Source organism: Rhincodon typus, chromosome 26 (genome assembly GCF_021869965.1).
Source record: "Rhincodon typus isolate 14 chromosome 26, sRhiTyp1.1, whole genome shotgun sequence".
NCBI classification, from domain to species: Eukaryota; Metazoa; Chordata; class Chondrichthyes; order Orectolobiformes; family Rhincodontidae; genus Rhincodon; species Rhincodon typus.
The window spans coordinates 39,539,064-39,551,636 of record NC_063357.1 but is presented as its reverse complement, the minus strand read 5'-3'; the positions used below and the strand labels follow the sequence as shown (position 1 = coordinate 39,551,636).

The 12,573-nt window shown below is 41.2% G+C and overlaps 1 protein-coding gene across 5 annotated transcripts in view; it reads left to right on the top strand.

The window, feature by feature from the left end:
- The first annotated feature begins 7,285 nt into the window (after positions 1 to 7,285).
- LOC109938461 (serine/arginine repetitive matrix protein 3-like) overlaps positions 7,286 to 12,573 on the top strand; it is a 126,328-nt gene continuing 121,040 nt past the window's right edge. For all 5 annotated transcript variants that reach the window (XR_007264805.1, XR_007264804.1, XR_007264803.1 and 2 more), the window contains exon 1: positions 7,286 to 8,013. Coding sequence is in view for 2 of the 5 variants with exons in the window: in XM_048612411.1 (XP_048468368.1) it covers positions 7,823 to 8,013 (191 nt within the window). In the remaining 3 variants the exon portion in view is untranslated. The remainder of the gene's footprint in view (positions 8,014 to 12,573) is intronic.

The following is a 12,573-nucleotide window of genomic DNA, read 5'->3' as shown; positions in this document are numbered from 1 at the left end:
CTCTATCGCAAAAAGCAGCTGGCCTTTTTCTTTGAGGTAATTTGCAAAGATGTGAACACCATCACTTGCTATTTCAACAGATTTCTGTTTGAATTTCCCTTCCATGGCAATCAGATCAGCGGCACAACTCTGAGCTGGGATGCTTCTGGGATTCTCAATTTTAGCTGCAGCTAAAAAGAGCATTTTAAAATACAACCACCTTGTAAAGTGCAGCTTCATTTCAATTTCAGTCAATGAAGGAAAATTGGAGAAGGACACGAGAGAAGTAGGGGACGACATAATACAAACTTTAGTATGTCTTAGAATATCAGTACATTGTGAGACTCAAGCAGTGAACAGAGTATCAATCTGAGCATGTCACTAAAGTGTAACTCAGAGTGTGAAGAAAGTCAGTCTGAGGGAGTCAGCAAAAAGAGATTCAGTCATGGAAATCTAACTAAGAAAGAAAACCTCGTAAAATTTGCAAATGACACAAAATAGTCCAACACCTCCTTTAACTCAAGTTGGAGTTCCTGTAGGTTCATTTCCAAGAATTATGAATTTTAACGGTTTTACCCTTTGGGGAGGGATTGAATATGATGTAAAGATGCATTATGTCAGTATCTTTGGTACTACATGTGTTTGGATCCAAAATTGTGTCAAGGCTTTGGGAGCAGACTGCAGGAGCTGACTAGAGACTACAGGCAGTGCCAGTCACCATTTTGGGTAGGATGTTAGCTTCTTTGAAGGGTCGTCGACTATTTCAGATGAATTGCTGGTTGATTTCTCTTGACTACAGCTAAAGTGTTTGTTAGTTTGTACTGTCATTGGGACCTGCTGAAGTACAGGGAATGTGTTACTCACAGTGAAAGCCTTGCTTCATACTTAACCAGGGCTGTAGTCTTTTTTTCCTCTTTGACTATGGCATGATAGAGAGAATGAGCCTAGGCCACACAGAACAAGGCAAGCTCTAGGAGGTGAAGAGGTAGAAAGCCAAATCCTGTACTGTCCGCAAGCTAGGAATAGAATGTTCAATGACTCCATTTTTTTGAAGAGATGCTCAATGAAATCGTCCATCTCTGGCAAACAGATGTGCAACCTCAGAGCAGAGTGAGGACAGCATTGCCACTAAGTACAAAGGTTTTTGTGTTATGAATTTTCTTGAAGTCAGGCTTATTCCAGTTTGGATTTCCTGACTGAACATCTCCAACATCTTGGAGTTTACCATTCACTGGTGTACAAAGGACATTATTCATGAAGAGAGGAAATTGCTCGGCCTCATTCTTTCCAGAGAGAAGCAGGTACCACATATATGGCTTTCCCAGGATAATGACCTATCTTCATGGATCCAGTAGGTCATTGAGTGCACACATGTTGCTCAGTGGATATTGTACTTAAATTCACAATTGTCACTGACAAGGGATTTCATACCCTTAATACTTAGCTGCTGTGTGTAACACTATTTATTACCCTTGTCAATATCAGAAATCCTGGCAGCAGTGAAAACGCCCTAATTCAATGCCAGTCCACTTTACCATCAGCATTTGAGCCACCATAAGCGATCAGAGGTTGGCTACTGTGTGACAAGGCTATGTTTATTTTACTTAGGTATGGGACATGCATGGTTATGGGGAAAAGGTAGGAAAATGGAGCTGAGAATTATCAGATCAGCCACGATCTGTTTGATTAGCAGAGCTGACTCTATGGGCTGAACGAGTCTGCTCCAATGTCCTATGGTCTTGTGGTCACAATAAAAATTCCAGACTAACTTTATTAAACAAACTACTTAATGTTCCATGCGAAAGTCAACTAACTGCCTTGTAGTTCCTTGATGCCTGCCTACCTAAGTGTTCCTATGCAGGAAGGCTGTCAAATTTCAGAGGAATGGAGTGCAGATGGCTTTGTAGGACTACCTCGTGGAACCCCAGCAATAGAAGTACAACTTTGGCCTGCACCAATTAAGCATGGCATCATTAGTCAAGGCAGGCTAGCTGAGAGATAACAGCAAACTGATGAAAGTCCAGTGGTGGAAAGCAAAATGCTGTAGCACTGCAAGAAAACCAAAGCTGTTTCTCCCCATAGATATATCTCCAGGGTGGCACTTCAGCGATCCCAATAATCTCCTTGATTGCTGAACTACTATGCAAGCCTACCATATTGCTGCTGAGCTTCATGCACTCTTATGGCAAAGGCTGAGCTTGAAGAAGATCTTCCATTGCATCTCTGAGATATTGTGCAGCTTCCTCTTCTGTTACAGTGGAAACTGAGGCATAGGCCATCAGATACCACACCATGGTTGGGCCCACAAGTATTCTCACAGTGTTGGCAACTATGCCCAGGTGGGAAAGTTTGGGCTCCACACTCTGTGCGAGGTCTTGTGATGAGCTAACGCCAGCTCCTCCATGCTCCTTGAGAGTGGCCACAGGCTTTCTGGTAGGCCTGACAATGTAACAAGCATTTCTAAGTCCACTACATTATGTCGCTTCATCGATAATGTTCTCTGAAGCTGAAACGTATGTACAACCTCACCCTTCAGCAAGCTGGTATCTGTGCTACACTTTTTCCTTGCCTTGGTTGCAGGTCACTTGTGTCTGGTGTCTCTCTCCACATGCAGATTTTGTCTCTTTGCTACTTTCTAAAATTTGTACAGTATGAGCTGGTGGCTGTGTCAGAGGAAGTAAATAGATTTATTCATTATTAGTCTCTTCTCCCGCTATCACGCCTTGCTCCTGCACCATTGACTAACCAGGTTACAGCTTTGCATCTGTATTGCATCCTCGCCTTTCAATGGCACAGTTGTGGAGGGACATGTCTCTAATTGCCATATACAGTGGACTTTACATCTCTGATGCTAATGGCAATTGCAGTGTATTCCTGCTGCTCAATCTCTGTGGCCCTCAGCAATACCCTGTGAACTGCAATGGTCTGTGCTTCTGTCTTAGCAACCACCATTCAGGATGGTGAATGCTGTGAGCGTACCACTCCTCCAGAACCCAAAATGGTCTCAATTATTTTCTAAGTTCAAAGGACTCTGGCCAATGTGTTTGAAAATTATTTCTTGAGGGTACGGAACTATCCCATGTGAAGGCAAGAAATTAATTATCTCAAAGTTCGACCGGGAGATATCAGCTGTATATCACAGAATACTCTGATTAATTTTGCTCTGACAACGTAGACTTGAAATTGTAATTAGAATCCGCTTTTCCATTTTCTCTTGTAACTATTGTTGAATTTTTATATTAAAATTTCACATCTTTTCAATTTCTGCCACAATTCCCCAGCCAGACCCATTTGCCAGTGCTGATCACAGTGAAATACAAAATTGCAGCTTACTTGTCTAAGGCACCTCAAAGATTGAGCTGAACCCACATAGATCCAACACATTCACTGAGGACTGTGTGAATGCCTCCTGATTTCAGGCATATAGCTGTGTACCATTAAGGGTTTGTTCAGCTCGGCTTTCTCTCTGGTTGTATTTCCAACTGAGGAGGAGTACAACTTGTGGCAAGAACCTGAGCGTTCAGTGTTTTAATATGAGGAGGTTGTGGTGCTGCAGCTACCGTATGGTTCTCCCACTCTTGCTGTCTGCTAGAGGCGTATTGGAAGATTAACTGACAATCACGCAGCTTAGCTGTGTATTGAACGTGGCATCCAGGCCTGGAGCAGCTAGAAGATTGGCCTGGCAACTTATGGATTTTTAATGACCAATCCAGAGATTATAAATTCAAATCCTACCACTGCAGATTGTTTGACAGAATAGAATAAATTTGGTTATTTGTGAACTGAACATGAAAAAAAACCATGAACATGAAAATTGCCAATTGTTATTAAAAAAATCCAACTAACTCATCCTTCAATCCAGAGAAAGGAAGCTGCCACCTCATTACTGCACTAGCCCTATTGGGTTTCATACTGCATGGTTGACCCTGGATCCCATCAGAGCAATTAGGAATGAAACCATCTTCGTTACAATGAACTAAACAAGAAAAGTCAGAAAGCCTCAAAACTATTGGAAGCAGGAAAAATTAGTTTAAGGATTCCACCACCTCTGAATGCTTGCAGATCTTCCTCGTTTCTTTGGGCACTCGTTCCATTGAATACCAAAAGGGTCAGTAATAAGGTGTGTGCTTCTAAAGGCTAGGAGCACCCACTCACACCAAAAGAATAAAACTGGTCTGGCTGTAACACGGCCCACACACTCCTGACCTTCAACCCACATAATCAGCACCTTTGACAGCCCTGTAAATATCAGGCAATGTGAAAGATCATTGGGTGAAATGAGATTCTCATCATTGTTTCCCTACTTTTGCACCCCATTGGAAGTTTGTTCTTCAGAGAGAAAGTCAGGTCATTATCCCGTTTATTGTTTCTGCTCTGTGCATGGATTTTTATGCCATAATTACATTTTAAACATTACACTCTGCATTATCAGTATTTGTTTACTGACTAGCTCTTCCACAAAAAGTACCGTTTTAAAATTGGTCAGCAGGTCTGGCAGCATCTGTGAAGAAAAAAAATCAGAGTTAACGTATCGGGTCTGGTGACCCATGGTCAGAAGTTCTGAGGAAGGGCCACCGGACCCGAAACATTAATTCTGATTTTTTTCTTCACAGCTGCTGCAAGACCTGCTGAGCTTTTCCAGCAACTTCTGTTTTTTGTTCCTGATTTACAGCATCCACAGTTCTTTTGGTTTTTACAACTTTAAAATGACCATCAAATCAATAAAGTCTTGCAATTATAAATGGTGGGTGTTAATGCTATTGAAAAACTAATATCATTAGGACAACTGATGCAAGACTTCATTAATGTCAGCTTAGGACAATTCATGGCACAAATTCAACCCATTGAGTCCATATTTGCATTTCACTTCGTTCATTCATAGGATGTGGGCTTTGCTGGCTGGGCCAGTAAGAATTGCCCATCCCTAATTGCCCTTGAACTGCCTTCTTGAACTTGTTCAGTTTCCTGAGTGTTGTTGGAGCTGCACTCATCCCAAGCAAGTGCAGAGTATTCTATCACACTCATTACTTTTGCCTTATAAATGGTTCATAGACTTTGAGGAGTCGGGAGATGAGTTACTTACCACAGAATTCCTAGCTGCTGATCTTGTAGCCATGGCATTTTGATATCTGGTTCAGTCTGTGTACGGTCGATGGCAACTTCCAAGATGGAGAACTCCACAATGGTAATGCCACTGAATGTCAAGTGGCAACGGTTAGATTTTTTTTCTTGTTGGAGTTGGTCATTGCCTGGGGACTTCTGTGGCACAGATGTTACTAGCCACTCATCAGCACAAGCCTGAATGTTGTCCGGGTCTTGCAGCATTTGGACACAGACTGCTTAAGTATCTGAGGAGTCATGAACGGTACTGAACAATGTGCAGTCATTAGCAAACATCCCCACTCCTGATTTTATCACGGACGGAAAGTCATCAGGAAGTTACTGAAAACAGTTGGGCCTAGGAGACTACCCTGAGGAAATCCTGCAGTGATATCCTCCAATAACCTCAACCATCTTCCTTTTTTCTAGATACGGCTTCAACCAGTGGAAAGTTTTCTTCCAATTCCCATCGATTTCAGTTTTTCTAGGACTCTGAGATATCACATTCTGTCAATGCAGCCTTCATGTCAAGGACAGTCATACACATCTCACCTCTTGAATTCAGTTCCTTCCTCCGTGTTTGGTCCAAGGGTGAGGAGCTGAGTGGTGTCAGTGAACAGGTTAATGTTGAGTAAGTGCTGCCTATAGCTCTGTCAGTGACACCTTCCATCACTTTGATGATTGTGTAAAGGCTGATTAGACAGTAATTGCACAGGTTGGATTTGCCCTGGTCTTTATGGACAAGACATACCTGGAACATTACCAATATTGCCAGTTGATGCCAAGGTTGCAACTGTTGGTGTGGCTAGTTCTGGGGCACATGTTTTCAGTACTGTTGTTAGAATGTTTTCAAGGCCTATAGCATTTGTAGTATCCAGAGCCATCAGTGATATCATGTGGATGAATGGAATTGTCTGAAGACTAGCATCTGTGACCTCAGAAGAAGATATAGTCCGCTTGGCATTTCTGGCTGAAGATGGATACAAATGCTTCAGCCTTATCTTTTGCACTGATGTGTTGGGCTCTCCCACCATTGAGAATGGGGATATTTGTTGGACCTCCTCCTCAATAAGTTGTTTAATTGCCCACCACCATTCAAGACTGAATTGTCCATCCCTAATTGCCTTTGGGAAGGTGTTGGTGAGCTGCCTTTTTGAACTAACAACACAGGAGGAACGCTGGGTCAAAATCCTAGAACTCCTTCACTAATAGTATTGTGGGTCTACCTACAGCAAATAGACTGCAGCTATTCAAGAAGACAGCTCACCACCTTCTCAGGGGAGGTTAGGGATGGGCATTAAGTGCTGGACCAGCCAGTGATGCCACATCCCATGGATAAATTAAAAAAGGAGTACTGACTAATTCATCAGGGGGGGTGAGCAGTGCAGTAAGTGGTAATCAGCAGGTGGTTGCTTTGACCATGTTGACCTGATGTCCTGAGACTTCATGATGAACATCTCTTTAAGGAAGCACTGAAGGTGTAAAGGGCACAGGATATACTCTGGGCGGGGGATTTCAACACTATTCGTCAGCTAAGGGAGGCCATGCAGTAGGTGGAAATCAGCAGGAGATTACCTCGGCCATGTTTGGCTTCTGCCGTTAGACTTCATGGGGTCTGAAGCCAATGTTCAGGCCTCCCAGAGCAACTCCCTCCCACATGTACACCACTGTGCTGCCACCTCTGCTGGGTCAGTCCTGCCAGTGGGGCTGCACTTTCCCAGGTGCCTGGGATGTTGTCTTTAAGGTATGGATCTGTTGTTTCTTTGTGGGACAGCTCGGCCAGTTTCACCACAAGTACCTACATCGTGTAAAATGTGAAACATGGTATCATTTTAGGGGAAAAAAATGTCTGCTGCTTCTTCAAGTCAATGTCATTTTGGAATTAATTTATTTTTCCCAGTAAAATAAATATTTTACCTTTTTATTTGGAGCCTGTTGTTGCTGAAACTCGATGCATGCTGTTATTGTGGGCTCATTGCATTGGCAGAGCCTGAACCAGATGTTTGTGGATTGACACTCAATTTATTTGGAATGTGTTTCCTGATGAGTAACATGGTGCCATAAAAGTGGTACTAATTGCATCTGTGTGTGTGTGTGTGTGTGTCTGGAGCCCGGTTACATGCTTCCTGTCAGTATGTTATTATCACCACAATTGCATATTATTGATGTTGTCAGATTTTGTGCTGTAGCCTCAGAGCTGACTGTGAATCCTAACCAGCAGGTAATCCAGAATCCTGGTTTTGTGACGGACCGGTCTTGATGATGCCTACCTTGCAGCCATCAGTAAAAGCTTGATTTCTTCCGAGACTAGGAGTCACCATTGCAAATAAGGCAGAAATATTTAATCTTCTCTTCATGCCTGAGACTGGAGCTCCAAGAATTGTGAACAACTGGTCCTTTGTGTGAAAGATACAGGATTAGCTTGAATGCTTTATAAAGGAAAGGGAAGGCTTCTAGAAATTTCTTCACCAAGTCAGCAGAGCAAATCCCTCCCTGACAAACCCTGGGGATTCGGGCCGATGGTTCTTATGGAAGCCTTAGAGCTATAGTGTGGTGATGATAGTGTGTGGGGTGAAATCCAGATGCTGCACAATGAACAGCATGTCTTACACCATGACAACCAGACTGTGAGACCATAGAGCTGTGGATCTGTTTAACCCTCGTCATTCAACTACAAGGGAGTCCTCAAGCATCCATCTTTAGCCGTGTGGGTGGGTGTGAGTGTGTTTGTGTGCGCTCTTATATGCCCCCTCTGCCAGAGGCACATAAATCATACGTAATGTGCTCAGACGTGACAAGAGTAGAATGCAGTGAGAAACAACTCTTCCAACAGTTTTGGAAAGGGACGTTACAGACAGTTGCCAGTGCAAGGCCTGCGAGTATAACCATGGAGAGCACTGAACCCAAAGAGCCTGTCAGAGCACCTGCAAACAGGTTAGTGTTGATACATCTTAAATCACTTGATGACTGTATATTAACTGGTTTCCCTTACCTGAGAATTCGGTCTTTCTTTTCTGAAAGGTAATTATATTCGGTGCTGACTTTTTGTCAGGGGAGAAGTTAACATTTTGCCATCTGTGTGTATTTTTGTTCTACATATAGTGGGCAGTTTTCCCATCACAGCATGCTACATGATAAGAAAATGTTACTGCTACATTGCATAAGCTATTCTTTTGAATCAATTGTGCTGTTTTAGGAAACACTACTGTTTTATTTTACAACTATCAAACTTAAATAAGAACTAACAGCTAAAAATAATTTAGTTTAATTTAATATCTCTAATTTCCCTTAACTTGATTGTCAGCAAGCATTTGCCAAAACTGTGCGAGTTCACCTGAGTGAAAGTGGAAGACACACTGAAGTCGAGAGGGGAAAGCCCACTCTGACCTCTGTTGCTATAATGTTTTGTGGCCATTTCAGGCCAGATGGGTCATGGGGTATAAGAACAGGCCCATTGACCACCCTTGGTCATCCGAAGGCATGGGATGTGAAAGAGAAAAAGGGAAGATTAAAAATTGGGCCTAAGCAGCCCAAAAAACCTTGCACAAACTTTCAGCAGCAGCTGGGCCTTGGGAAGATCAAACAGGGTCAGTGATGTTTCTATAAGAAATGCCAAATTGATATCTGTTAGTTAAACTGGGAATGAAGCAGGACTTAGCAGGAGTAGAATTATGTCTCAGACTAGAGAAGGCAGTGAGCATAAACTACATTTTTTCACTCTCTATGGGACAGCTGTTTCACTAAGATTTTAGTGTATTGAGATATTTGGAAGGTTTGTAGAATCAATGTATAGTGATTTCATGTTGATGAATTCCTTTATACTGCTGAATGGTGATTTTATAAATCTCAAATGTTTCAATTTTGTCTCAACAGAAAGTCACTAATCTAAGTAGAAATTCTGTGAGATATTTATTATCAGAGTGAAAATAAAACTTGCTGTGCATGTAAATCCAGTGATTTTTCCCATGCCAGTGATTAAGTATGCACCTTGGTCAAGACTGAAAAAAATCACGGGCATAACAATTATCACCTTCAACTCTCATTTTATTGTACTAGTTACAAAATAAGGTTGAAGTGGTTAAAGAATTCTGAATAAAAACAGAGAATGTAAGCAATTGACCTCAGTCATATTAGCTTCCTTTTTGAGAATGCATTACAACTCCTGCATCAATGTGAAGTGGTTCAAGTTGTAGAAGTGTTAAACATAGTGATGTAAATTGAATATTCTGGCTCTAAACGGCATAAAGTGAAACTTCCGCTTTCCCAGAATTTCTCTTTCAGTTCTGTGTCAGTTCAGATCGTGATGCTGGATCCAGGCTACATAAGGTGCAAGGGAATTCTTTGCATTGTCCTGGCCAATATTATTCCGGGTTTTGTTTTCTTAAAAAGCAGCTCTGACTATTTGTCTTATTACTGGTTTAGGACTTTGATGTGTGAAAATTAGGTGTCATGTTTTCTTATAGTATGAACAGTGATTGCTCTTCACAAGGACTTCTGAAAGTTATTATTTTAAATGCAATTATTTTGTTCTTGCTAAAAGTTTAGCATCAGTCACTGTGTTCCCCCAGCCCACATGAAAACCTTAAAAATTTTTATGTGCCCCTTGTGCTTCCTCTGCTTAGTTCCAGTTTCCATATTTCACTGTTTAAACACTGATGGGCTACAAATTGCATTTTTGGACCAACAAGTTACATATTCAAATTATAAAAACATTAAGTTTTGGAGATTCTCAGTAGATCTGGCAATGTCTATGGAGAAAGAAACAAAATTGGTTTTTCAGTTCTGTAACGTTTCATCAGAAATGGTCAAACATTTTTATGCTAACTGTGATAGTAGTCTGAATGCTTCCCAAAACCCAAGAGATAAAATGGGTCAGTCCACAATGGTCATTCCATGTTCCAACCCCCACAACATTTTCATCGGATGTACACGGATAAAATTGGAGCTAAGGATTCCCACGTACTAAGTATGTCCAGTTTATTTTGAGTTTGCAGCACACTGTAGCCTGTATATCAGTCAAATGATGCACTAACTGCACTGACCTTCAAGCAATGGCCTCTGTGTGGATTTTTATCTTTTTTTAATTCATTCATGGAATGTGGATGTTGGTTAGGCTAGCATTCATTACCCATCCCTAATTGCCCTTGAGAAGATGGTGATGAACCTCCAGATCAGTAATTAATTTAGTATTGAGAAAAGAAGAAGCAGCAGCAAAAATCATTAATGTGGCATTTCTAGTATGAGTGAGATCTAATGTTCTTTAATAAATGCAGTCTTGATCTCAATATCACTCCAAGTTAGTTCCCATTTGAATATTTTCAGACCCTCAGATTATGACTAAAACTAATCAGAAGTATTCTTAAGAGTGCTATTTTGATGAGTTCGGCTCAAGCCTCTGACTGTGATTGCAAAACAGGAAAATATCTCATTATTTTATTAACTTCTATCAGGTTGCCTCTCAACCTCCTGTGCTCCAGTGAAAAAACCGATCTAGCCTTTCTTTGTAACTCAAACATTCCGTACCCTCGAACATGCAGATAGATCTCTTCTGAACTCTCTCCTGCTTCGTTATATTCTTCCTATAACTGGTTGACCAGAACTGGACGCAGTATTCCAGAAGAACCCTCACCAATGCCCTATACAACCTTAACTGTTAGCTATCTGTGTTATCATCGGGCTGTTCTATCCATTTGCCATACTGTTTTTTAATTTGAGACAAAGTCAGGGTACTCAGCCGACACGACAGAGAGAAATATACAGTATGGACAGATGAGGGAATTTATATATGGAGTGCAACAGCCATAAAATCACAGGAAGCATTATTATTGTGGGAAGAATAAAAGTTGTCAGGAAAACAAAGTGGCATAATAAATGTCTAGAAGAATCCACACATAAAATCACAGGGTGCGTCAAAAAGAAATCATAAAACTTACTGAAGGAATACAGTAACAAGTGATGTGTTTTGTAGCACCTGCCAGTCAAAATATTAGAGTTAAAATCATTAGTGCTGCTGATTAGAGGCAGGATATTCAATGGATAGGATGGACTACTGATAAGATAGGTTTTCTGATTTTCTATTTAATTTAATATTAACCAATTTTTCAATTAGCATTACCACACATATGTGTGATAATTACTTCCTGGCACCATCAGGTTAGGTTGATGTTTTTCTGACACCCAAAGTATCAGGTAGTGACTTCCCATTTGTCTGGTTAATGGAAGGTTTTAAGGTTTTGTAAAGGGGATCCTGGCTCCTTAATGATTTTCTAAGCTTGGGCAAATACCAAAACACTCTTCCACAACAGATTTCCACTCCATTAATCCTGTCCTCACATTTACAGTCATGGACTCATACAGCACGAAAACAGACCCTTCAATCCAACCGTTCTGTGCCAAACATAACTCCAAACTAAACCAGTCGCACCTGCCTGGTCCTGGGCCATATCCCTCCAAACCTTTCCTAACCATGTATCTATCCAAATGTCTTTTAAATGTTGTAATTGAACCTGCATCCACCACTTCCTCAGAATGTTCATTCCAAACACAAACCACTCTCTGTGTAAAAAAAAAAAAAAAAAAAAAAAAAATGCCCCTCGTCTTTTTTAAATCTCTCTCCTCTCACCTTCAAAAATGTGCGCCCTTGTCTTGAAATCTCCCATCCAAGGGAAAAGACAACTACCATTAACTCTACTGTATCTCATTATTTTATTAACTTCTATCAGGTTGCCTCTCAACCTCCTGTGCTCCAGTGAAAAAAGTCTCAACCGATCTAGCCTTTCTTTGTAACTCAAATATTCCGTACCCTCCAAAATGCAGATAGATCTCTTCTGAACCCTCTCCTGCTTCATTATATTCTTCCTATAACTGGTTGACCAGAACTGGACGCAGTATTCCAGAAGAAGCCTCACCAATGCCCTATACAACCTTAATATAACATGCCAACTCCTATACTTAAAGGACTGAGCAATGAAGGCAAGTGTGCCAAATACCTTTTCAACCACCCTGTCTGTATGTGATGTAAACTTCAAAGAATTATGTGCCTGCACCCCTAGGTCCCTCTGTTCTACGACACTATCCAAGGCCCTACCGTTTAACTGTATAAGCCCTACTCTTGTTTGTTGTACCAAATCACAATACCTTGCATTTATCCAGATTGAACTCCATCTGCCATTTTTCAGCCCATTGACCTATTTGATTAAGATCCCTTTGTAATCTTAGGAGACTGTGAAGAATGTTTCCTATGCCACCAATTTTGGTGTCAGCTGCAAACTTACTAACCATGCCTTCTACATTCTCATCCAAATCATTTATATAAATGACAAACAAAAGAGAACCAGAACCGATCACTGTGGAACAACGCTGGTCACAGGCTTCCAGTCTGAAAAGCAATCCTCAACCATGCACTGTCTCTTGCTGCTATGCCAATTATGTATTCACTTGGCAAGCTCACCCTGAATCCCATGTGACCTAACTTTACTAATTAGCCTACCATAG